General features: G+C 42.3%; 3 protein-coding genes across 3 annotated transcripts in view; all 3 read right to left on the bottom strand.

The window, feature by feature from the left end:
* LOC311001345 (RING finger protein 175-like) overlaps positions 1-27,916 on the bottom strand; it is a 100,421-nt gene that overhangs the window by 984 nt on the left and 71,521 nt on the right. Inside the window, exon 8 of the mRNA XM_083992413.1 lies at positions 367-468. Within this exon, the coding sequence (XP_083848539.1) occupies positions 367-468 (102 nt within the window). The remainder of the gene's footprint in view (positions 1-366; positions 469-27,916) is intronic.
* On the bottom strand, positions 508-1,803 carry LOC311001465 (RING finger protein 175-like; the record flags this gene model as incomplete). The annotated part of the gene is made up of 3 exons (XM_083992553.1): positions 508-672; positions 920-1,040; positions 1,697-1,803. 3 exons carry the CDS (start codon positions 1,801-1,803, stop codon positions 508-510), a joined length of 393 nt encoding a protein of 130 aa, XP_083848679.1.
* On the bottom strand, positions 15,840-27,861 carry LOC311001341 (signal-regulatory protein beta-2-like). Its single transcript, XM_083992406.1, has 4 exons — positions 27,652-27,861; positions 17,686-18,024; positions 17,260-17,610; positions 15,840-17,175 (listed from the first exon to the last, which is right to left on the bottom strand). The coding sequence occupies exons 1-4, from the start codon at positions 27,749-27,751 to the stop codon at positions 16,892-16,894; spliced, it is 1,074 nt and encodes a 357-aa protein (XP_083848532.1). The 5' UTR covers positions 27,752-27,861; the 3' UTR covers positions 15,840-16,891.

The raw sequence follows: 27,916 nt of genomic DNA, 5'->3' as shown, positions 1-27,916 counted from the left end.
TTGCATGTATTTCCCTCTAAAACAACTCTGTGTGGTAACGTTGTGTTATTATCTCATAGCGTGGTGAATGTGCAGCTCACAACTTGTCCACCAGAGCGTTGTGGAGTTGTTGGATTGTGTATTTGATGAGGGAAACCAAGAAATCCCATAATGAGCCTCCGTAGCGTAGCTCTGAGCAGCTCACGGCTCTGCTCCGCCGTTCTAAAAATAGCTTGCACCGACAATTAAAGGTAACGAACCTACTGCTATGACTATAGGGATTATGGCAATGGGGCCAATTAGCCAAAATGTTGAACTATCCCTTTAACACCTGAAATCAACCTTATATTTTGAGAATAAACTCTACGATGGACGACGGAAGGATACGGGTTGTTCATCATCCGCTTCAAGTCAACCTTCTCGTTGCAGTACGGACATGTCTGCTTCTTACCCACAATGCACCAGCCGCGGATGCAGAACTCGTGGAATCTGGATGAGGAGGGGGAGTTAAGGCAGAAAGACTGAAAATCATTTAAAATATATACATATATATGTATAGACACAGTGTGCAAACAGCTGGTAGGTGTCTTCTATGAACCCCTCCTCCTCCACGTCCACCAGGATCCTCTGACCACACACGGCACAGATGTCGTTGGTGAGGCTCCTGCTGGGCATCCCCCCTTTGTTGTAGTACTGGAAACACACACACACACACACACACACACACACACAAGGACAACAGTGTGTTAATTTAATACAGTCAGTGCAAATATCTGTAAAGTGCTATTACGATTCATCTTTGTCATACTTTCACTACAATTCCCATAATTTTGTGGATGCAGTGTGTAAAAGACTCAATTTCAGAGGCTAAAAACACATTTTGACACCTCTTATTCATTCATATCCAGGCACATAAACGTTGAGGAGTGGAGAGTTTTACCCCGATCGTAGAAGCCATGTAGTCGGAACAGATCTCAGCGAAGTCTCTGCCCATGACGCCGTAGTAAAGGCCGTAGAACAGCATGATCACACCTACGTCCATGGAGTCCTCCGCCTTGATCCTACACACACACACACACACACACACACACAAAGACAGTCGTGTCTTAGTAACTATAGATTATTATGCACTGTACATGTTTACATATCCAGCATCTGGAGAAAGCTTTCAAAACAGCTGTAAAGGCGCTGACATCACAGTGTAGCGACCACGTACACAAACTCAAAATCTTTCCAAGAATATTTGTCTCATTTCTAGTCAAAACTAATCTCTTTCCACTTAAAATAAGACTCATCACCTAAAAAGCAACTTGTTTTTAGATCATTTTCACTTGAAATAAGTAGAAAAATCTGCCAGTGAAAGCAAGTTTTTTGTACTTGTAAAGAAAAACTTGCTCTACTATCAAAATGTTCTACTTATTTCAAGTGAAAACATGCTTGAAAGAAATAAAAAAGTACTTTTTATGTGAGGAGTCTTGTTTTAATGTAATTAGATTTGTTTTGACTAGAAATTACATTTTAACTAGAAATAAGACAAATATTCTTGGTACGATTTTGAGTTTTCGCAGAGTACTTCAATTTAAGAACGTTTTATTGCAGGTTTCAACTCATCAAACGACCTTTTGGCCCATCATGTGTGTGTGTGTGTGTGTGTGTGTGTGTGTGTGTGTGTGTGTGTGTGTGTGTGTGTGTGTGTGTGTCAGCAGCAGCAGCGGACCTGAAGAAGACGTTGAAGCCGAACATGGTGAACATGATGGCCAGGTAGCACAGGACGCCCACGGCGTAGCTCAGCTTGTAGATCAACAGGAACCACTTGTAAACCATCCTGAGAGACGACGAGAAGAACCAACATCAACTTCAACACAACGCTGCAACAAACCAATAGAGAGGCCGAAGTGGAAGCAGGAAGTAACGGTCGCCATGGGACCTCAGGTCGAAAAAAGTCTCCATGTAAATGAACGGGAGAGAAAGTTTTATTTCGTGATCCGATTGAATTGTGCCATGAGAAAAAAATATGACCTCTACCTGTTTAAAACATCACGTTTCATGAAGATCAGCAGTTTGTTGTAAAACTATTGTAGAATAAAACTCTGAAGAATCCGTAACCAGAAAGACTCCAGGTCATGTAAGTGACCACATGGCGTCCTTTCCCATGTCAGTTGGTGACACCAGGGGCCTCATTTATCATTGTGGATACACCTTTTTTTACACCCTTTTTGCCCTGTTTTGTGCGTACGCACTTTTCTCCGCCAAATTTGGGATCTATCAAGCCAAAACCTGACGGGGAAAAGTGCGGACATTTACACCCATTTTGACCCTGGCGTACCGTGATTTACGCCTTTTTTGAGGAACAGGAGGAATTGACCCTTCGCCAACTCCTCCCACAAACGGCTATTGTCCAATCCTACGTTAGCAACCGTAACTATAGGCCTGGCAAGCTTTCCGCAGTGAGTCATTACGTTTGCTTTTGTGGACACATTTTGAGACTAGGACGAAAAACATTTGTTTGTAGAGAAGGATGTTGTTGTTGCTGCTGCTACTACGGCGGCGGCGGCAGCAGCAATATAGAGATGTTCAGATACGAGCTGACTTTTTTTTCGACTTGAGCAAGTGTAAATATGGGGATAACCATATGTTCACCTCCGAAATGACAGCTGTACTTTTACCGCGTTTACCTGGGCTTTTAGGCGAGGGATCCTCCAGGCAGGGACTGCTTTCACTGACTGATACAGCGGTGGGAGAAAACAAAACAGCAGCGAAAGCTGTATGTGGTTAACAATCGCCCAAAAACTTGCAGTTTGACAACGTTTCATGACCAGTGAGATGACCTAAGTCTTCGTGGGTTGATAGACGGTAAAATTACCAACCCGCTCTATAATAACACTAGGCTCTATGTTAATTGATAAACAGAGCGGATTGTGGATTTTGCTTTTTTGATTAGGTTATATGTGACGTCCGACAAGGATCAAACCATCCAAGTTTAAAAACACATCGGCAGCAGCGCCCAGTGATCTACAGCTACTGAGACTGTTATTAATCTGTCACCTGAGTTAACGAGGTGCACCTGTGTTTGGAGCTGACGAGAGGAGAGAATAAAGAGTGAGACGACGCGGCTCTGAGGAGGAACTGTGAAGGACTCTGTAATGGAAAATTACCTAAACCGAGTCCAGTAGAGCTGTAACTGTGTAGTGGAAAGGCGTGCAAAGTAATGGTAACTATCGTCCTGCTTCCTACATTGTTTTAACATCTAGGTTAAAAAAAAAAAAAAAGATTTTCTGGGATAAAGGGGCAGATTACACAAGATTCTTCTTCTTTCTGCTCCCTTTTGTTGAGATTTGGGAGGTTTTTGTTTCTATTGTAGCTTATTAAAATGCAAGATCATTTTTCTGACTGAGTTATTGCCCGATATCGCCGTCTGCTTTCGGAAAAGTTCCGCTTCTTTCCCCCGTCCTCCGCCCGCCTCGTTGTCACTTTGTTGTCACTTTGTAGCCGCTCCACAGAGCACATGGCTAATTAAATATGCACGTGCTGACCATATATGGTTGTATATAGGCGTTCCGGGGGCAGAGTAAGAGGTGTGTTCACGTGTGCACCATTCTTGGGTCCGGTGTGATTTAATGCGGAGAGTTGTGCGTACGCACAGTTTGATAGATCTGAAAAAGGTGTAAATATTTTGGGTGTACGCCATTTTCGTCTTTTCGCCGTACGCAAAAATGTAGTAGCAGTTTTACACCCTCTTTGATAAATGAGGCCCCTGGGGTCTCATTTATAACCGTTGCGTACGCACAAAACGGGCCTGAAAGAGGCGTACGTGACTTTCCACGCCAAGGTTGTGATCTATAAAAAACAAACTTGACGGGATGTGCGCAGCCCTAAGCAAACTCTGAGCCATGCGTACGCTGGTTTGGAGGAAAAGGGGAATTGGCGACACAGGCGGTGTGGTGTTGAACTGAAGTCAGACTCAGGAAATGTAGAGTGAGAAGAACGATTATGTTTTTATTATCGGCCGTCACACATTTAATTTCAACCCGTATGCCTTAGATCCATGTTGCCATGGTGATTTAATTCAACAGCGTTATTTTGCATCGGACGTGTTTCAGAAACATCTTCTTAGAATTTAACTGAAAATTCAAAATCAAAATTCCTTCTCTATATTTAATTACCACCATCTCTCCGTCATATTGTACTCCCCCAGCGCAGGAGGAGGAGAGGACGGCGCGGCTGCATGGAATAAAGCATCCAGTCCTATCGAGAGTCAATTAAACATCAAAGACTGGGAAAAAGCCACTATCACAATCGTTACACTCTGTTTTCTTGTTATCAGTCCTACTTAATGCTGTTCATCACAAAAACCGAGAAAAAATCGGCATAAATAAAAGCGTCATGTTAATTCTGAAGAATATATTTCAGGATGGAGGATACCACAAACTGACTCAACAAGTTTTATCGATCAGTCTAATTACTGTTAATAGGCCTATAGCGGTGAGCCCCGTGCGTAATGCTGCACCACGGCACCGCTGGAGGAGAATAAGGAGGGAGAGGGTCTTCAGGGACCAACGACTGTCTGGCCCATGATGGTGACTGGTTCATAACTTGTTTCAGATTCACTAGAACTGTTGTCATTGTTGTAACCATGTGCCGAACCAGGTCCAGCATTTGAGAGGGCAGTGCACCAAAACAACACCGCGTGCGCTCCGTGCCGCTGACGCCGTTAACAGCTGCAGCAACACGTCACGTTGTCACTTCAACACCTGCAGCTAATTCACAGCGCCGACACAACAACAGCACGTCAGGCTCATTGACATGCAGACCGCATTCATGTGGTGGTTTGCATTGACCATCTACGGTTAAAACAGGGCGTGTACAGGGCGGAACATGAAGCTGATTCAGCTGCGCACACTTGTAGGAACTCTGTGATTTATGAAGGGAAGTTTGCTTGCAAGTGTGTGTGCGCAGGGTTTTATAGAGCAGCAGAGATATAGCCTTACTGCTCCACAAAATGACACAGGAAAGCTGGTGGCAAAACTCTCTACACACTCTCTCTCTCTCACGGGCAGTGACACGCTGTCACATTTCAGCACTGAGACAGCGGACAGCGCACTTTTTTTGCGAGATCTCGCAAAAAAAAAAAAGTCCTTTCATGTCCCTTTAGGGGCTTCGTACTAATGTGATACTATTTAATTAGTAGTACTAAGTATTAATTTATTTATTTATTTTGAGATTAGTGCTCTTAAAATGTTTGAATTTAGTTAGCTTCTCTTTTTTTTTTTGCCTGTAACTGCTTCGGTAACGCTAATGACAACTCGTATTAATGTGCTAATGTTAAGCTAGCTAATAAGGCAGTTTTCCTGCTCAAAAGTAATTTTATAAAAGCCATTGGCCATTCCCTGTTTAAAATACCTTTTAATTGTGATATAACCGACAGTTTGAAGCGATAGCCTCTGTGAACTAACGTTACAGCGACCGTATTCAGGGCGTGTGTCTGTGTTTAATGTTATCTCTGGCAGGGAGCTGGGGAAGGTTAATCAGGAAAAAGCCCTGCCCTTTATAAGGTTTTTATAACAATGCCTGCTCACTTTACATCACTTTACTCGGCTAATTACTGGTGACAAATAATTTGAGCAATCAATTTGTGGTTAAAATGTAAGTTAAAAAAACGCCAGCAGCAGTTGAAGAAGCCTAACTGCGCACATAGCAACGGTTCCCATAGCAACAGCTGATCAGCGTAGAGCTAATGAAAACTTTTATTAGTGTGAATGCTTTCAGCATTCACACTATTGTTCTTCTGTTCGGCCATTTTCTTCCGCCTTTTTACGGTCTTCTTCTAGTCCTTCATACATTGTGCTATTTCAACAATTCATATATCAAAACGTGCAGCTTTTTCTGGACTTTATCGGATGTATTCAAATTTTTCATACTTTTTATACTTTTTCAAATATTTAACTTTTTCTGATTTTTTTCAGCTTTATAATGGGTGTTTTTCTGACTAAACTGTCAGCACGGCCACAAATTAAACTCTAGACAAATTATTTTCTCCAGTTTTGTAGCCACACTTGTCTTCTGGCTAAAATTCTGGTCAAAAATGCAAAGAGACTTATATATATTATTAAATATTTTTTAAATGCAGCCAGGGAGCTCTCTGCTCTCATTCAGCCCAATGCATTTTTTTCACAGCAGCAGGAGAAGGAGCTCAACTTTGTAACTTGCTGTTAAGTGCTTTTTAATTCATTTTAATTCACCAAAAAATAGTCACAGGTCACAAAAAAGTCCTCTTCTTACTTGGTGTGGCTAATTTCTGCACTTTCCTTCCTTTTTTTTTAAGCAGAAGCCAGTGATCCTCTTATTAAAGGTTTTATTTGCCCCTCACATACTGTCTCTGTCTGTAGCCTAGTGGTTAGCTTGCTGGGCTGGAGACCTGAAGGTTGCTGGTTCAAATTTTGCCTCAACAACAATTATAGTGAATTATTTTCCCAGTCGTCCTCTGTTGACTTCTGATAACTTGCTTCATGTTGAAACTGCTGCTCTCAGCCTGAAATTCACAGAAATTTTCATTGTAAGTCATTCAAGCTTGACTCTCAAGCTTTCTTGGTGTTGACAGTGTTTCCAACAGGTGCAGCTTTGGGCTCATTAACTTCAGAGTGAGACAGAGTGCAGCTCATCAACAGACAACAGACAACTGTGTCTACACTGTGGCCTAGAGGCAGAGTGAAAGTCTGCTGACCATGAGATTGTGGGTTCGATTCCTACCTCAGTCAAACATTTGTATGGTGATCATTCACTATTTGCTAATTCTGCAACAGCGTTCAGCTGCTTTCAGCATTCACACCATTTCCATTCTTGGAAATGTTTTTTCGAGTTTTTTACTGTTGCCTGAATTTGAGGACATGACAGGTTCCGGGATATTTTTAGCCATTATGATTGGAGGGTTTCAAATTAATCTCTCTGTCCTATTTTTCTGAAACCTAACAATTTCAAGTCTGATCAGAGCGGCGTCCCTAGCAACGGTCTATTTTACATAGCAATGGTCTGTTACAGACCTTAGAATGCAGTGGTTTATCACTCATAATACAGCATTTCATAGAGCCATGTATTAAATATTTATAAAATATACACTACTAGTATATTTTTAGACTATATGCGACGGGTTAACTAAATTGAGCGTAGTGTTAGTTCTGGCAGGCCACGACGTCAAGCTTTAACTGCATAGCTGTCATCGCCGGCGCAGATCAGCTGATGGCTCAGCTGACTCTGCGTGTCCGCTCCCTATTGGGAAATTGCATTCAGAGCGGGGTATTTAAACTGCTCTTGCCCGACCCTCCTTCCTGCTTCCTCTGCTGCTGGCACTTTCGCAACCCACCTCCACCCCAGCTCCTCCTGTATTCATGTTGGTTGCTCTGCTCTGTCTGGGTTTTCTTTGCTGCTGCGCTCCCTGCTTATGCCGTTCATGATGGCTCGTGAAGGGCAGGAAGGTGCTCTTCCTGCCTCAGGCTTTCCACGCAAGCGCGTGGAAGAGCAGGGGGTCCGTGAACAGTATCATACCGCCAAATAAAACTGTGCAAGTAAATAAAGATTATTTTGACAAAAGTGGTCCTGACTGAAGTAGATTAATGGATTTTTTTTTCAGTTCGTTATTCACAGGCGACTTTTTTTTTTATCATTGATACAATTATTTTGTTTAGTTGATTAATTATTTTGGTCTATATAACTTTATAAAACAATATACAATTTAAGAAAATTGACTGATGCACAGCAACTCACAAGAGTATCTGACTCCTCAGTTGTTGCCAACTTTTTCTGTTTGTCACCTAAGGTGGTTTTACAACAGTTCTTTTGTCTGTTCTCATTTTAGGTTCAATCAGAAAGACGATCAGCCTACTGTAAGTCTGTTCAAGTTGTCCATTGACATGTTTTTTGATTTGGCCTATGTTTTTCAGCCTTGTGGAGTTATTCCAGCTATCTGATGAAATTAGAAATGTGACCATTTGACTAATTGTTTTCTGATTATGATATAACATAAAATAGTGTTCTTGCAGTAGTTTTATTTTATAGTGGTGGTTTTCTGAATTGCTGTCTAATATTTAATTTGGCCACTGGATCCCAGTGGTAGTAGCCTTGTTTTAGTTTTATAATTGGATGTTTTATAATGTATTTGCCGAATTCAGATAAATATATACAGCCTGGAATATGAAACACCCAGTGACACTGACACAGATGTCACGGTTCACAGGGAAGAATCAACTATTTTTTTTAGTTCTCTTGAGAACCGACTTTTCAAGTTCTTAACTTGTTATTTTTCACATTTTCTTCCAACAGGAGCTGTTAGGAAGAAACATGCTGCTACCAGTGCAGCAGACACTGAAATAAATGCCTACGCCACCCACTGGTTAAACCTGGCCACTGACCATGGGGGAGAGATCAGGAACGGGCCAAAGACGCGTGACAACCCCAAGTGGGTGTGTATGAGTGTGTGTGTGGCGCCCTCTCGCTCTCCTGTCTCTCTCTCCCTCAGGATTGCTCATGGGCCTCCGGTGTGCATGCTGGGGGGGGCGTGGCCACGCTCCTAAAAGCTGGGTGGAGAACGCCGTCGCTCTCTCTCATTCCTTCCATGGCCTGGCTTCCCGCAGCTTCCCCGTTGCATCTGCCCTCTTGGTTTTAATGCACAGACAACACCCACATATCCATCCATGCACCTGCACGCACCACTGATATCCTTCACTACTGATACCGTTCATTCATTGTCTTTGTACAAATAAATGTGATTATTGTCGGCACCTTCCCCTCTCCGCGTTTTGTTTGTCAGGAAAAGGAGCCAGTCTGACAGACGCATTAACTGAGGTACAATTTAAAAGTGTTTTTGCAGTTACAAATCCTGTCTTTTTTTGGCTTTACTTATATCCACGACATCCCCTATAAAATATACATACTCACTAGATCTAAGATTTATTATATTATATTATATTATATTTATATATTTTAATTATATTATGTAGTATTTATTTAAATCAGACATAGGCAAACTCTTCCACAAAGGGCCATGGCTGCCCCCATGTCTTCCTGCTTCTCTTCACACAGTCGCCCGGCGCGACCAGTCTCCCTCCAGCTCTGGAGCTTTGCTTGGCGCCGCAAATGGCGACGGTGCCAGTACCTGTGGTCCCATTGCCGCCGCTGTGCACCAGCTGCCGGTAATGAGGCGGTGCCAGTTGCCGTCGTAACTACCGGTAGCCTAACTGGTGGCGGCAACGGGACCGCCGGTACGGGCACCGTCGCCATTAGCGGCGTCGAGCAAAGCTCCAGAGCTGGAGGGAGGCTGCTAGCCGCGCAGCCCAGCACAGGGTGCTGTGTGTGGGGAGAGGATTAGGAAGACCTTGGTCTGTAGCTCAGCGAAGCCGCGGTGTGGCTGTGTGCAGCGTGACCCCGCTCAGGCTGCAGCGGCGACTGTGTGCCGGGGAGAGGAGCAGGGAGACTCAACGCGGCACTGGTACTAGTAATAAGGGCAGCAACACATTCTGTGCTTCTGTACTGTTCTTCTCTGAATCCTAGTGGGGCTTTCAGCAGCAGACCAGCCGGGGGTGGGGGCCAGCAGGCGCTGAATTCCGGGGTTCATGTGTCTGTGGCTGCAGCTCAGGGTGGTTACAAACCACTTGTAGTTTCTAAGCGGAAGGGGGTGGGGACGAAGCGGGACGTCTCAGGACGAGGAGGAGCCAGGGAGTCGAGGGGATTGGATGGAGGGTATTAGAGAGAAATTGACCAATAGGAGCCATCCGGTCCGCATGGCTCCTATTAGTCAACTTTGTCTTACATTTAACTTAAAACTTGTTGAAACCTGCAGAAACAGAAATACGAATACAAATTACTTTATTAATCCCCAAAGGGAAATTCATTTGTCTGTCAGCTCATCTACCATTTGCAGAAGAAGAAAAAACCCTGATAGCTTCTTCTTTGTCTTGCAGCAAAAAGAGAGGAGCCATCCACCACCGCTGCTTTCCTGGTCCATCAAGGTGCCATGATGTGGATGATCCGAGTTCAGAATGGCCTCCACCATCTTCAGTGTGCATCTCTCCACCACATCCCTCAGTGAGTCACATCAGGGAAACATGATTGCAGTGCCTCGATGTTTAAAATGTTTGAAATATTTGGTAGCCTAACACTGACAACTTTCTTAACAGACAAAAGGATTGTTTTTTTTGTTTTTTTGTTTGGGTTTTTTTTGCGTTACTTTGACTAACTTGGCGTTACTGACAACTTTCTTCTTTGTCTTTTGCTTTCAGATACCTCCTGTGATTTCAAGTGCCACGATGATGTTCTGAGAACTGTATTAAGAATTGTGAGAATGATTTTTCTGATGCGAGTCAGGTAAAGCTCATTTGAAGCCTGGGCCGTTCTAGCCTGGTACCTATTTTCTGATACCTTAAATTAAGATAGGCCTAAATTAAATGGTTGTTATTCCAAACAATACACAATTCTGAGTTATGTATTTACTGTTATGTATTTACTGCCATTTATCAAAAGCAATCTGACTGATAAATAAAGCGTGGATGACTTCATGATAACCTAGGAAGTCACTCAGTTTTCCTTGTAAATACTGTAGATCATTAACCTCAGATACAGGTCCCATCTCCCTTTCATTTAAAAATATTGGGTGTAGTGAAAGGTCAACATTTGCGTGTATTTGGTTCTGATTAAAGCAGAAGTAAGCGGAATATTTGTGTTAATATAAGTCTTAAATAGTTATATCTTCCGACAGCAATCACTTACATAGAGTGTTTGGTCTGAAACACGGGTCTGTCAGTCACTCTGCTCTGCTCTGAGCCGAGGAGAAAAGTTTCCTTGTATCCTACAACCTTTATCCAATGAGGAGAGAGAACGGCATAAAGGGGCGGTCCTCTCTGTGTGTGCAGCTAAGGGATGCGCGTGAATGTGGTGACGTAGGGACGAGGGCGGGGACTGCTAACTCCATCGGCTGACAAGAAGTTAGCCAAAACCACCGGATCGCTTACATCTGCTTAAATCAAAGATTTGCAAACATTTCTTTTTTAATTGAGGTTTGGAGGCCATTGTTTAAAGAAGCAATGTTTAGTTCAAACAATATAATGTCTAACCACTGGACCCAATAATTTAATCTGTGATGGCAAATGCCATCGTATTATGGTCTGGGAAAAGCTGCTTGCAATGCTTCATACGATTTTCAATTTGTGACTTGAATCTGGAAACAGTTCACAATCTCTATTTGCTCATGTATCATATGCACATAGCATTGTCTCCCAAACGCTCAAAATGGTAGGCTAATATCCTTAGCAGGACAGGGATTTGCCCAAATGACTGTTTTAATTAAGATTCACTTGACATTAATGTACTCAGTGAAATTGGGGATGGCTGATCTCTAAAATCCAGAAGGGAAAAAGGGAAAGTCCAGCTCTATCAGTCCGGCCTGAACAAGATGATTCAATACACTCTTGATTTACATAGGGCCCTCCAGAATTACATGCATAATGTCTTGTAGAGTTTGCTATATAGTATCTTTCAGTATTGTGCATCCTCATAAAAGTGTGCCTGCATGCCCACAAACAAAGAATATCTGCAGCTGTGATAAGACTTGTGATTTTTACAAGGGTGTCTTTTGTAAAAATCAATAGTAATTTTTTTGCAGTTAAATTTCATTATATGAAAAAATGTTGGGTGTTCTACTGTAAAATTACCAAATGGAAGTTTGGGACAAGTGCGGGTCCCAACTAGGTAGCTTCTACATGTGGCCTGGAGGAACGGCCGACCTTCTGGTTGGTGGACGACCTGCTAAACCTCCCGAGCCACAGAATAAAATAATTAAATCTAACAACACTTGGATAATTTCTATGATGGCAATGATCAACCATGCAATTATTGCCATGTGTGACTCCAGTCAAACTGCTGAACCAAAGTGAATGTGTTTCTGAATGAAGTGAGAGATGAATCTGTGGATGTTCACAGAGTCTGATCAGTTCACCATCACTGATCAATTAAAGTCCAGTTTAAACCAGTTTCAGCTTCAGTTTGTCCTGATGTGAGGTGTTACCTGCAGCAGAAGCCAGTAGGGGGCAGCACCACACTTCACCCTGAACACTGTGACTCTGTAGAGCTGCTCTCAGATCAGTTTATGGAAGAACAGAACACCTTCCTGAGGATCAAGCAATCAATCAATCCATACATACATACATACTGAAATCTATAAGTGCATAAATATATGAAACATTAAGTTTGGTCAAAATGAAGAAAAAAAGTCCTTTCTGTGTTTTTACAGTCATTTCTTTCATTCATAAGAGACGGTGCGATTCACAGAAACAGGAAGTGGCATCAGAGAGAGTTCAGATGAGGTCAACATGTGATTTTACTAAATGTAAAACAGTCAGACACAAACAGCTTCACAGAATCATCAAGACTTGATCAGATGTCAAAGATCAACCTGAACTCATTGATTATCAGTGATTGATCGTCAGAGATCCAGTCAGACTCTCTGTGACAGTCAAACAACTTCCTGTTCTTAATCTGAAACAATAAAACAGTGAATTCTGAATGTCTCACAACACTTTCACTTTTGGCGCACTGAGAGCCGTTTGTGATAAATACACAGCTCCACCCATGAAGGATCATGTGACCTGAGTTTAAACCTCAGGGTGGAGCTGCTCAGATCAGGTCAGACCAGAATATTAACAGATAAACACACAGTTTCTATTTACATTAGGGATGCAAATTATCGAGTAATTCATTAATCGATAGTTGATAGACCTTATCGATCGATGATCGATTAATTGATAAGCGGCGATTTTCCTGAGAACCTAAATTTAAGTGGAAAATTTAAGATCAACATTCCTTATGGACTTTACACTAGTATTTGTTAATTTATTTTAAGAGCACAGCACAATGAAAATGTTTAAGTAGCACGTTATTTGGGACAGAGAGCTCTGAGGTTGAAGTCCTATCATAATGAGATGAGATGAGAGACACCGCTGCGTTTCCATTACAGATTTTCGCAAAATAAAAGCGATATTTCTGAAACTTCGAAAAAGTGCAATTGCCATTTGCGGGTGTTTCCATTGAAAGGTATTTTGCGAATGAGCCGTAATGCGTCTTGCGTTTCTATGGTGACGGCACAGCGATCTCAGCTGCCGACAGCTGTTGCTGTTATTGTTATTAACATTGACAAAAACAGCGCTTGATTGCTGAAAGGCAAAGCCCGTGTGGCGCTGGCAGCGGCCACAGATAAGGACGCACTCACACTAGGGCCAGTTGTTCCGTACCGTGCTGAAACCCGAATGCCCCCCTCTCCCCCGCTGGCCCGCACTCACACCACCTCCAACCCAAGCTGCTCAAGCACGGCTGCCTCCGTTGATATAGAGGGACTATTTGTTTACCAACACGGCGGATGTGCGCTTTAACCTGACTGCAGAAAGAACGGAGCCTTTTAACACCAGCGGTGATGAGGCGCTGACAACAATATAGGTGGTTGTGTCCACACACCCGTACTGGTTCATTTCGGCGCAGGAGGGAGTGGGAGCGTGGATGCGAGCCAAATTTCCTTCAACCATGCACGGAAAAGTGGAATGATAGGAAAGGTTTTTCTAATTTATTGAGAAACAATGCCCAGGTCAGCAATGCATGACAATAAACATGTGGTTCATTTGTCCCCTCAAGTTACATAAACCAACACAGCGTGGACACACGCGCTGTTCTCCGCGGCACCGCAACGAGCGCTTTTTCTTTCTTTTCTTTTTTTTTAAATTAAGCTCCGGTAGCGACCGGCTAAACTACGGAAGGATACTGTAAACCAGCGCGGATCCGGTGTGTTTATCAAAGCTTGGTCGCCGTGCTGAGGCACCGGGTCGGTTTGAGCTGCGTTCAGGCTGCATAACAACTCCTCAGGCAGCTCCGTGTCGGCGGCTTTTTGACTCGTTACTCACTGGTCGTCTGTGTGTTAGCGATTGTACGTGCCCTTCTTTTCCCTATAAGAGGGCACGGTTGCTGGTCTCCAGTGTTCGGACGCGTGCTAGTGCAGCAAACAACAAAAGGTGCCCAAGGCGAGGGTTTGTGCTAAAACACACATTTATTATAACAAAATACAACAATACCTCCTTGGCGGATGGGACACGAAAGCACATAAAGACACGGTCAAAACTGTATGCCTTCGACCAGCACACCTGTAGGCTGATTGTCCATGGTTTAAATAACCCCCCGTGACCCGGTGTGCATGATGCACTTCCGGTGTCAGCCGAAGTCACCACAATAAAACCCGCCAAGAAGAAACACCAAAATAAAAGCGCAAATGGCTCCTACACACCGGGCCCCAAATTGCTTCTGGGAGCAACCAGGGCAATTTATAAACATACATACCAGGAGCCATACAACAAGCAAACAGTAATAATCAATATTCAGTCAATAAGCTGTGGTGGCGGGATGGCAACCCGCAGCCCCAATGGCTCCGATGGCAGACCGGCAGCTCCAGCAGCTTCCGCTGACGACGACCAGCAGCCCCTATGGCTACATGATGACCGACAGCTTCAGCTGGTGGCCCCAATGGCCACGGTGCAGACCGGCAGCTCCAGCTCCAACTGCTCCGCGGTGAGGACCCGCAGCCCCTATGGCTCCGGGGCCGACCCGCAGCTTCACTGCTCCGCGCCGCAGCCGCTCTGTTGCCGCCACGCCGCTCCACCGCCCCGCTGCGAGTGTAGATCCACAGCCCCAATAGCTGCGGTGGCAGCCGGCAGCTCCGTTGTCGATGACCCGCAGCCCCTATGGCTACGGCCACGGCAGGCAGCTCCCGCAGCTCTGCTGACGGCCAGCTCTTCACTCGCTCCGCTGGCTCCGACATCCTGCAGCCCCTATGGCTCCGGTGACGGCAGCGATCTGGCTCGGTGGTGTGGCGTGGCTCAGGCCTGATCCCTCGCAACACGAACGGCATTCAATGTTCTTAGTGAAGCACAGTTTTGACTTTTGTACGTGCCCTTCTTTTCCCTATAAGAGGGCACGGTTGCTGGTCTCCAGTGTTCGGACGCGTGCTAGTGCAGCAAACAACAAAAGGTGCCCAAGGCGAGGGTTTGTGCTAAAACACGCATTTATTATAACAAAATACAACAATACCTCCTTGGCGGATGGGACACGAAAGCACATAAAGACACGGTCAAAACTGTATGCCTTCGACCAGCACACCTGTAGGCTGATTGTCCATGGTTTAAAGGGATAGTTCAACATTTTTGAAAATTGGCCCATCGCCATGATCCCCCTAGTAATAGCAGTAGGTTCGTTACCTTTAATTGTTGGTCCAAGCTGCTTTTAGATCGGGGGAGAAGAATACCGAGCGGCGCAGCTACACTACGGAGGCTAATGGAATTTCTTGGTTTTGCTCATCAAACTCAGCAAATACACAACCAAAAAACTCAAAAACGCTGTGGTGGACAAGTTGTGACCTGCACATTCACCACGCTATGAGATAATAGCGGAAAGTTAAGAGAAGTGAAGCAAATACTCGGAACTACTTTCTTCAGTGAACCACTGGTCGGAGGGACACAGTGTGCGCACCTCAGCCAGTGCCGTAGTATACGGACGTATCTGCAGTAAACAGGCGCTTTTGAAATCACTCCGCCGAGCAGCCGTCTAGAGTGTAAAGTCCGACTTTGCCTCTAAAACAACTCCATCTCGCAACTTTCCGCTATTATCTCAAAGCGTGGTGAATGTGCAGGTCACAACTTGTCCACCACAGCGTTTTTGAGTTTTTTGGTTGTGTATTTCACTGAGTTTGATGAGCAAAACCAAGAAATTCCATTAGCCTCCGTAGTGTAGCTGCGCCGCTCGGTATTCTTCTCCCCCGATCTAAAAGCAGCTTGGACCAACAATTAAAGGTAACGAACCTACTGCTATTACTAGGGGGATCATGGTGATGGGCCAATTTTCAAAAATGTTGAACTATCCCTTTAAATAACCCCCCGTGACCCGGTGTGCATGATGCACTTCGGGTGTCAGCGGAAGTCACCACAATAAAACCCGCCAAGTAGAAACACCAAAATAAAAGCGCAAATGGCTCCTACAGCGATGGTACAGCCTGAGTCCCTATAGCTACAACAGGTAACAGTGTTGTCTCTTTTCACCTCCTCTCCCTCTCTCCCTTGTGTGCTGCAGTGCGCTGCACACGTTTACACAGAGATCCGCTACATTATGTCGGCTTTGCTTGTTTACATTTCACAGTAAAACTCCCATTGAAAAGGAACGATTAATTGCAAGTAATTTAATTTAATCGATTAAATTCTTATCGACAATTAATCGATAGTCGATTAATTGTTTGCAACCCTAATTTACATGCAACAACCTAGCTGGATTACATTACTGTTGTTGTTATTATTATTATTTACAAACTACATCATTCTCCACTAATCATCCACCTGCATCTGATCTTACACAGGTAGAGGTGGATGATTAGTGGAGAATGATCAGAAGTCCAGAGTCAGGAACATTTCCAGGACTTTTCCATGTGGTCTCTTTATCTTCTTCAGATGATCTGATCTGTTGCATTTCACATAGACTCTGCTTTGTGAGTTTTCTATAGACGATACAAGCAACAGCACCAACAACAAACAGACCCAGTGTCAGTCCAACATGTGAATCCTCGCCTCCTCCCTCCTTGTCTCCTCTCTCCTCTGTATCTCCTGCAGAACAAAACCCCTCCACCGCGCTAAGGTAGCAATTCCAGAAGGGGATCTCACCTGTAACTGTGACCTCAGCATCACAGCCAATCAGAGTGTCTGGTTTCCTCATCAATGTTTCTGCTCTGGAGTCTCTCAGTTTGTTCTGGAGCTGAAGTTTAGATCTGGACTGAGACAGTTTGAGACAGGACAGTTTGTCAGGAGACACTGGTCTGTCTACTGCAGAGACAGAGACTTGGAGGAGAAGATCAGATGCTGAAGGGGTCAGACACAAGAACCTCATCCTCCATTTTAATGTTGACTGTTGAAGCTGGCAGTGACTCTTCATCAGTAGGAAATTTGGTTGAACCCTGACCTGGGAGTCCTCTACGTTTTCGATAGAACAGACCACCACCAACAACACCAACAACACCAACAACACAAACAGCAACAGCAACACCAACACCAACAGCAACAAACAGAGCCAGACCAACTCCCATTCCAACACGTCCTCTGCTGTTTCCCTCCTCGTCTCCTCTCTCCTCTGTGTCTCCTGCAGAGAGAAGCAGAGTGAGGTATCAGCTGTCAGGTCGGTGATGAGTGAAGAACACAACAGAGTCTGGACTCTGGGACTCACCTGACTGATGAACCTCCAGGTGGACGATGCTGATGGGTTCATTCTTAGCAGATCTTCTCCTGATGTTTGTTTCTCTCATGACGGCTCGACACTCGTACGTTCCTGCATCGTCTGTGGTCACGTTGTTCAGGATCATGGACACGTCTCCGTCCTTCATCTCTCTGTCCTTCAGCTCCACCCGGTTCTGATACGATGGAAGCTGGTTGTGTAGATCAGGTTTCTTGTCCCGGTACAACAACACATATTCTTGCCCCAGTCCAGGTCTGGTCCACTCCACAACTACGATCTCAGTGTTGCTGGGAGCTCGACATGGCAGAGAGACAGACTGTCCAGATTCATCTGTGATGTTCACTGGGAATGAAACAGAGAAACATCTGAGCATCAGGAGCAGTGATGTCATGTGACCACATCAAGTGTAAAACTCACCTGAGTCCTGAACAGTCAGGTAGAAGCTGCTGATCAGCTTGAGGACACTTCCTGTGTTTCTAACGTAACACTCGTATCTCCCAGCATCATTGAAGGTGACGTTCTTCAGAACCACAGAAAAGTCTCCGTTCTTCTTCTCTGGATCTTTCAGCTCCACTCGACCACGATAAGACGGAAGCTGGGAGTCTTTTTGAACCCGACTGTCCTTGTAGTGGAAGATGTTACCTTCTGGCCTCAGATCAGATCTGATCCATTTTACCTGTACGACTTCCACCTTTCCTGAACTATAACACGATAGAGTGACGTTTTCTCCTGGTTTCACTACTAGGTCTTGATGATCTGAATCACAGCAACAACAAATAAACAGGAAGTTAGACAGTTATCCAGTTTTCTTCGGATAGTTCATATTCAAACAGCTCTGAACATATCCAGACCTTTGTCCTCATGAGACTCAGTTCACCACTGAACCTACATCTGAACTCATTCAGGAGATGTTACAGTTCTGATGCTACAGGCTGTGGAGAGTCCAGGACTAACTAAGATCTGCTCTCTGGCTTCTCCATTTTAAACTTCATATTGTAGGCTATTTGTCAGACCAGACTTCATCACTTCCTGCAGACACTTATCTGTTCAGGCATGTTGTTGATTTCCAAATGAGCAGCTTGGAGTTTAGTCTACAGATGTTACTGGTTCAAAATTGCGGGGTTTTTCCTGCACTGCAGGATCGCGTGATCGCGTGACTTTTCACCACAACTGTTTTCCTCTAGGTGGCAGCACCGTACTAAATACTGCTCAGACGTTTTGGGGACAATGCTGACAGCCTGATAGCCGCGATTAGGAGTGGCGCTGTTCATGATACAGAATACAAGAGGATGAAAGGAGAACTAGCTGCAGACAGTAAATAATATAGTAGCCTAGTTTTTCAATGACAAAATGTAACGACGGCAGCTACAGTAGACTATAGCCCACGTCTCACTCTCTTTTTTCGGTCATCTGTCTCGTCATCTCCAAAATGTGTTTTTAAAATGAGCCAACTACAGTACTGTGCAGTAGTGCCGCAGATTTCTCACTCCGCACCTTGTTTGAGAGTGCAGCTGGATGATTTCTTGTGAATGAACGGGTCTGTGTCACTTTGGGGCTGGGCGATAAAACATAGGATAAATAACTTTCCCTCGATAGAAGACGCGGCCGATACAAAGTCTATAGGTTTAATTCATCCATTTTTTGACAGACAACACAAACAGCCAGTGATAATGAGAGTGGTGACACCGTCAGCCATGCAGCCGGCCTGGACTTTTTATTTTTAATTATGAAGGATCATCTGCGCAAGGCAAAGATGATAGCATCAACAAAACACGGCGTAACACACGCGGCTGTATGGGACAGGCTTTTATTTAATTCAGAACAAACCGCTTAGCAAAAATGGAAAATATAGTCTAGGGGAGAGCCGGGTCGATTGATACACTTTTCATTTAAACGTCTTTTTCAAAGATGACGTTATGTACACAAACATTTTTATCATGTGATCAACAACTCACATGTGTATTTTCTTAGTTACAAGTGTAATTTAACACATATGTTGGATGATCGCGCTGTTTTATAACTTTGAACGTAAGTTGACATTTGTCTCAAACGCCCCACCTATGCGGGTCGTTTGAGACACAGAGGAGGGACGGTTGAAACAGCATGTTTTAAACAGAAACTACTGACATTACTCTCGTTTTTATGCAGCATATCGGACAACATACTAGTGTACTCGTCATTGCCAAAATGTCACATAATTTCTCACAATATAAATAGGTCAAATAAATATTTTTGTCCCGTGCGCAATTGTCAAGATCCGCATTTCGATTAAACTCGCCTTTCTTCTTTTGTACAAGTTGTTGGACAACTGCATTTTCATTTAATTTACTTATTTCCCTGCCCTAAGTCATGTTTATGGATACACAGTTGAACATATTGTCATTTTTCCCTCGGCATTTTCCCCTCACTTTGCTGAATATCTGTTGATTCACGTCATAAACACGAACATTAAAAATATGTGGTGTTTATTAAAAATACATGTTGTTCATTCAAATCGGTTGTTGTTCATTGCAAAACAGTTGGGCCCAATCCCATTTCCCCCCTTGGCCCTACCACTTACCCCTACCCCTCCGTTTTGCGCGTTCACGTGTAGGGGTAGGGGTGTCCCAATCCCCGTTAGGACAGAGGGGTAGGGGGAAGGGGTAGGGCTACATAGCCCTCCAAACGGAGATTTTTCAGAGGCACACTCCAAACGGAGGGGTATGAAAATTTCCCAGAATGCATCTTGCGGCAGCCGGCAGCGGTGGCTGTAAAACGAAAAGCTGTTTTATTTCTCACTGTAGCGCTGTTATTACGTCACTTTATTAAGTTTTAATATTTTTTCTTGCGAGAAAGTAACTGTTTAGATCCAAATTTGTGCGGTTAGTTTATCCAAATGACGGCGGGTTAGAAGTTTGCTCCGACGATTTTTCGGAGAAGTGAAGCTCCAGGAGGAGCGGCTCCTCACAGAGGCAGCAGCCGGTCTGCAGCGCTGCTCCACCGGCCAAATTACGTCCTCGTCCCGGTCCCGCCGGGAGAGAAGGCGGTCGTTAATTAACTTATCCGCGGGTTTTTAGAGGTTTACCACCAGCATGTTAAATTCTTTTCAGCATTTAAATGTTGGTCTCATTGATGAAATCTGACAATTGTGGCAGTAACATTAGTTTATTTGGATGAAAAGTTAAGCTTCATGTGTGTACCAGTCAGAGGAGCAGGCAGCGCTGCCTCTGGGCTCTGTGTACAGAAATCACCACATTTACATCAGTAAATAAATGTTTTACAATGAACCGATCAGTCTGCATTAAGTTTTATCTTATTTTATTAAGTTATATGGAACACGCTATTTGATTTCTGGCAAAAGCTCGCCGCATCAGCTTACGTAAAAGCCAGTGAGACTACGTGATGACGTATGTGATTGTTGAAGGGGTGTCCCAATTCGGAGGGGTTGACTTTCTACCCCTACCCCTTGTAGCTCCGTTTCAAGGGGCGAGGGGCAAGGGGTAGGGGAAGGGGTAGGGGTAAAAAAGAGAAATGGGATTGGGCCTTAGGCTATTAATTTGGTGATTTATATACAGATATTGATCGCGCAGTGTGACCACAATCACTACGCACGGTGGCGTGAGGGACATTTGAAACAGCTGTATCAATCGTCCGTGCAGCGACTACTGACAATAAAACCTGTTTTGCCTCTAAACTTCAAAACTATGACATTTCATAATTTAGGACCTGTTTATGTACGAATTCATCTGTTGTTAGGTCATATTATTATTGCATTAAACACACAATACAACTTTTGATCACTTTCTCCCCGGCTACGTTGGTGGAGATCTCCCACACAGTAAAAGATTTAGGCAACACATTCTTCCAGCTGGCTGTTTTTCTTCCAGTTACAGAAAGTAGCCTATGTGCAAAGTACCACATTAACATCTCTATTCAGATAACGCCCATCGAAACAGCTGATTTACATGTCGGCCGTTAACACATGGCGATTGGCCATTCACGCGGCTTTGTTCTTGGTTTCGGCCAATCAGCTTATAAGCACATGGCTAATTATCAGCTTTCAACCAATCGCACTGTTTTAATGTGTGTGTGAAAGTTATTTTCTTTAGTTCATTTTCGTTTCTTTTGGATTTTTTTTTTTTACAACAATGTATCAATATAATATTGTTTTCGTTTCATTTCGTTATAAAAATCAATCCCTTTTCTTTGAAACAATGAGATTGAGCAGCTAAAAACCAGACCAGTTCAACTGTAGCGATTTTCATAACACTATCGCTCCGGATCAGAGGTACTAAGATGCTGATTATTAACTCAATAAACTCAACCATGGCTTGTCTTATTGTTAATCTGAACGCACATGTAGGCTATAAAGGGCAGAGTCAAGGCAGCAGATAAATCACAAAACATCAACGCGTCCGTGAGCGCAGCGCACCTCATTTTCTCCTGTGAAGAAGAAGAGAAAAAAGAATGAATGTTTAGGTTTATTTAGAAGAAGTCTGATTATGACTGCTGCTCTGAATCAGATTATTTGCTCATAATTCGGGTTATTTTCAAACAGTGGCCAAACAACAGATCAATTAATTATTATAGACTATATTTTCCATTTTTGCTAAGCGGTTTGTTCTGAATTAAATAAAATCAGCAAACCTGGCGTGCTCAACTCAAGGTATGAACGGGTGAATCGGGTGCCAGTCCAAAAAAATTCAAAGTCAAAAAACGCTGAGGACGGCTGATTGCCGAAACGCGTCCGTTTCTCGCTGCCGAGCAGTTTTTATGAATTAAAAAGTGTTTAACTTAAAGTGAGTGCTGAATTAAATAAAAGCCTGTCCCATACAGCCGCGTGTGTTACGACGTGTTTTGTTGATGCTATCATCTTTGCCTTGCGCAGATGATCCTTCATAATTTGTGATACATAATCATCAAGTCATAAAGCAAGACAGGCTTTATCATATTACAATAGTTTATGTGATTTAGGCAGGGTATACAGTAGTTAGTTCTAGTTTAATAGCCTAGAGGTTAAGATGTGGATTACTGCACAGATCACTGAGTCATCCGCCTGTCGTCCTCCGTTCTCACAGATGCCACCTGGCGGTTGTTTTGGCACATTGAGGCTTTTCATTAAAACCTCTTGTCTCGCCAAAGAAAAAAAATTCCTGAGTCTTGTGCCGTCTCGCGTGGACCACGCGTGAAGTCCGCAATTTTGAACCAGTAACATCTGTACTTGCCAGCTCATAGGGCCCCATTGTGAACCCGGAAATGTTGAGTACCCCAAAGTTTTATGTTAGAAATAGATAGTATGGGTCCCCAGTATTCAGAAACTGCCGGATGCTAACTTATATATATTGGGCAATTAGCACAATTGACATAATTAGCATAAATTAGCATAATTTCCTATATGGGCAATATTTCAGCAAAATTGACTTGGCTGATCTGGGCAATATTGGAGTGGTTTTAGGGGTTATTGATGATGCTGAATCCATTTCTGACATTTTCAAAATTCAAAACGGCTGTCTAAACCGGTAGTGACCAGATTTAAACCGCCAGTGGGCCGATTTTGATGGATTTCAATCTGGTCCCTTCCGGTTTAGACAGCCATTTTGAATTTTGAAAATGTCAGAAATGGATTCAGCATCATCAATAACCCCTAAAACCACTCCAATATTGCCCAGATCAGCCAAGTCAATTTTGCTGAAATATTGCCCATATAGGAAATTATGCTAATTTATGCTAATTATGTCAATTGTGCTAATTGCCCAATATATATAAGTTAGCATCCGGCAGTTTCTGAATACTGGGGACCCATACTATATATTTCTAACATAAAACTTTGGGGCCCAGGCGAAAAAAAAGTGTACTTTAACATACTAAATTTAAGCACACTTAGTGTACTTCATAAGCACAAAATTATTGTACTCAAAGTGTGTTATTTTCGAGTACTAAAAACGTACTTAGTATACTAATGATATTTCATTATTGCTACTTAAGATATACTAAAATACAACTTAGTGTACTTGACTGTACTATTTTGAGACACCATTAAGATCAACTTAAATATACTTAAGTACACTTTTCTCTACTAATACTGTACTTATTTATAATGTTCTTTAGTTCGATTTAAAGTATACTTTAATCCACTTTTCAGATTACTATTAATAAATTTAGAATATACTGGAAATGTATTTCTAATTTAATCATAATGTGTTGCCATTGCATTTTAAATATATTTACACAAATTAAATAAAAATTAAAAAGTTGTACTTAAGTATATTACAGTTCATCTTAATGGTGTCTCAAAATAGTACAGATAAGTACACTAAGTTGTACTTTAGTATGTCTAAAGTAGCACTCATGATATATCATTAGTATACTAAGTACACTGTTAGCACATCGAAAATAATATACTGTGAGTCCACTAATTATGTGTGCAGAAAGTATACTAGATGTATTTCATTAAAGTACACTTCAACGGTACACAGAAAGTATATTTTTTTATAATTAATTAGAATTTCAAATTACTTTTAAGTAAACATAAAAAATAATAACAACATGCTTGAGGTAGAACAAAAGTTTATTTTTAACACACACGGCATTACAGGGAAAATGTGCATAATAAAGTACATTTAAGTAGCCTACATCTTTAACAACATTTTCAAACAGTTTCTCTTCATCGTAACATTTTTATTCAAATTTGGATCATCTGACCCCAGAGAAGACCAATCACTGGTCCCCATCGTTTTTATTCTAAATGATTTAAAGCAGAAGTAAGTGATATATTTGTGTTAATATAAGTCTTAAATAGTTATATCTTCCGACAGCAATCACTTACATAGAGTGTTTGGTCTGAAACACGGGTCTGTCGGTCCCTCTGCTCTGCTCTGAGCCGAGGAGAAAACATTTATCGTATCCTACAGTTTTTATCCAATGAGGAGAGAGAACGGCATGCAGGGCTGTGTGTGCAGCCAAGGGACACCGTGAATGTGGTGACGTAGGGACGAGGACTGTAATGGTGCGTTCAAGGAAACTCATAACTCGTGTTTTTCCGACCTGTGAAGTCGTACCAGTTCGATCTGGTACGAGTTCACGGGTCAGAAGTTACGAGTGGCCGTTATAGTGACTTTCACAGGTAAAACAGGTCAGAAAAACACGAGTGGGTTGCCTGGAACGTACAAAGTCGTAAGTTGTGACTTGAAGCTGTAATTTACGGTTTCAAAAGCCTGCCTGGAACGCAGCATTAGCCAAAACGACCGGATCGCTTACTTCTGCTGTTTTGTCAAAATAGACAGAGTTAACAATAGTGAATTTATTCCAGTGCATGATCATCTCTCTGTTCATGATACTTCAGTTACAGTCGATGCAACAGCCTGTATAAACAGTTTTAGAGGTAGATTTGGATGCACATTGAGGAGCCTCTTGAAATAAACGCTGGTCAGTCAGTTTAGTTTAACTTAATTTAAAATATTTTTTTATTTTGTATATATGTAATAAAGTCATGCCATCATCATATATATGCAAATTAGCATGTGACGTTATCTAGCGACATCCAGGACTTTTCCTGCAGGCTTTAGCTACTTCCCACTGAAAATAGTTGGGAACACTGTTATCGACTTTGTTATAGACAAATTTGAATGCAACTATCTATAAAATTAGTGGTATTGTGGCATCCCTAGTTGCAACACAATATAACTATTAATTAAAGTGTGTTTTCTAAAGAAAAAAACACAAGCAACAAAAATAACCTTTGGTTTGCTTCCATCATGTGTTGTAGTACAAGGTGTGGTCCTTCTCCTTGCAACTGCCATGTGCCAGATGTCCTCATCCTTGAGGAAGGCTTCTTTTTCCCCATCAACTCCTTGTAGTTGTCTGTAACCACAACCATACATCAGACAAACTGTCAAAACCATGTTTTTTCCCTCTTTTGCTCAATATTTTAGATATTTTGTATGTCTCGTGAAATGCACCACAGTAAATCTAATATTATACACAACAAGTCACTTTAAGTCTTTTTATAAACATAGTTACATAAAAATAAATACATACAAGGTTAACATTAACAATCATTAGCATGAGCCACTGGCAAATTCTTTATCAAATCATCACTAACAGTAGTGGCTGGCAGCAAGTGCTAGCATAACAAATTTGTACAAACAATTTTTATTTTCTTTACAGTGGGCAATTTTTGCTAAACATTCTCCACACAGCAGCTCATAAATGTTCACACAAAATCTCATCTTAAGTTGCACTAAGTTAGCACCATTTACGCTAGCATTAGCTGCCGTCTGCCGCTAACAGCTAGCTAGCTAGTTATTAGCTAATGCAGTTTGTGAATGATAAGTTTGCCTATTATCTTGTTTAACTTAGTCATTAGTAGAAAGAATATTTATTCAAAAGATATTTCACAGCATGCACGAGCAATACAAACCTCCGAGTAAGAGCAGTTTTGCGGCCACTTTGTTTTTAGGTGCTTTCCTGCTGCCCCAGCACACTTGTATCTGCTTGTATCCATCCGTCTTCACTGGAGAGGTCCGGCCGTTTTAATACCTGAACGATGCTAAAATAAAACATCCCGTAATATAACTGACAACGCTTCCCTCAGCATCAAGCAGGTTGCATTCGGGGGTAACCAATCAGCGGCAGCACAGCGCCACGAGTACTTCAGGGTCAATTTGAAAAATGTCCACCACATGTAAATTTTAAATTCTGACAAAATTGTCTGTCAGACGCAGACTCTACGTTCTTGCAAAAAAAATTTTTAAAAAGTCTGTGTACACCATGGATGTATTATATTAACGGTGTGCACCCATAGACTGTAAAAAGACACACGGTAATGTACGGTCCCTCTCGGCCACCGTAGTAATGTCCATGCGCACGTATCCAGAGCGATAACCTTCCATGTGATAAGACATACACAAGGTTGTACTGTTTTTTAATTAGAAATACTGGTGACTACTGCATTATATAAAAGCACATGGTCAATTGAAAGGTGCTCTATTGTTGATGTTCATGTTTATTCAAAATTCACCATTAAATTTGGAGAATGGATGGATTTTTAAATATTGCATAAAAACAACGGTGGTGTTGAAGTAATCCAAATACTTTATAACACTAATTGCTAACATTTTAAAATTGAAATAGAAAAGTAAGGATATTTTTTCAATTAGAAAAGGTATTGTTACATAACAGCATTGTTGCATTTTGCTGGTAAAATACATTATTTTAAAAGGTTGAAGAGAAAAGGTCAGCTGCAGAAATTAACTGTTATTGTACATTATTTTACTTTTTTTTTTTTTTTTTTTTTTTACTTTTTTATTATTTTAACTGATCTTAGCACACTAAAAGAAATGGCTACATACTGATGAATTTGTTCTGGTTTATAGTGTACTTATGAAGAATACACTAATTTACCACTGAAGTAGTATTCAATTATTAATATACTTATTTTAAGTGCACTTTAACACTGCTGTGCTAACAATGATATGAAAAAAGTGTTATAAAAGTGAACTTATTGAAAGGGTGCTAAAAGTGCACTTGATAAAAGTAGCTGCAAATACACCGACATTAAACTTATATTTAACGCATTCAAAGTACATAATAAATAAATATACTAATCAAACACTTATATATATATGTCAGTGTTAGTATATTTTATATGAATATACTTAATATGAATTCAAGTATTAGTACTAAATAGTGTACTTTATCTAAGTAAACTGAAGTACTACTGAGGGAATAATATATTTTTAATTAATACATTTATAATATATTTTTGGTTTACTTTATTTTAACACATAAAGTCAAAATGTGCTAGAAATGTACTTTCAGAAAATTAAGTACATTTTTAGTACATTAAAGTATATTACTTTTTTACCTGGGGGTACTCAACATTTCCGGGTACTCATTTTTGGCAAGCAGACTAGTTGGCCATGTGTCAGATTCACTCTACTCTGGTGTAGGTTCAACTGGTTCTACTGGTTCTACTGTAGCTCAGTCCGTTCTGTAAATACACTGTGGACCAATGAGGCAAAAGTTGTGTAAAGTAGAAACCATCTCTACTCGGCAGAGTAGGCTAATTAAGTGATCATCTGATTCTGGTCCATGTTAGCCTACTGTAGCCTACTTTATCCTCCTGCGCCATCAACCAGGAAGAGAACAACAGAACTGCGCCATTACACAAGGCAGCGTCGTGTCCCGCTGCACTTGAACACATCGTCACACCAGGACTCTACAGTGAGTCCGTTCTCCTGTCCTAACCCTCTGAAACAATCACTCCGTAGCCTAGGCTACACTTGATACGGTGCCAAACAAAAGAGAGCGATTGGCCATGTTGACAGAGAGCGACGGACGGCAGCTGCTCACTCAACTGTAACTAACCACACTAGTTACACTACAGTAAACTACGGTCCTTACCGTCAGAGGACAGACATGCAGAGAGACACAGCAGGAGGAGATTCAGGGAAACCAACAACACCGTCGTCTCCTTCTTCTTCTGCTTTCCAATGTCTGTCATTCTTCAGACCAACGATGAAGACAGTTGCCTAAGTTGTCGCAGTAGTCGACCAGCGCTGCTGTTGTCCTGAACCCCGCCGGCCCACACCCAGCTGTGACGCAGCAGAGGAGTCATGTTACAAAAGACACGGCTCATTTAGCCAACTTCCCTCCGTGATCCTGCTCA

This window comes from Trachurus trachurus (assembly GCF_905171665.1).
Source record: "Trachurus trachurus genome assembly, chromosome: 18".
NCBI lineage: Eukaryota > Metazoa > Chordata > Actinopteri > Carangiformes > Carangidae > Trachurus > Trachurus trachurus.
Note: the sequence above shows the minus strand (reverse complement) of the source record. Positions and strands in the feature narration are given on the sequence as shown.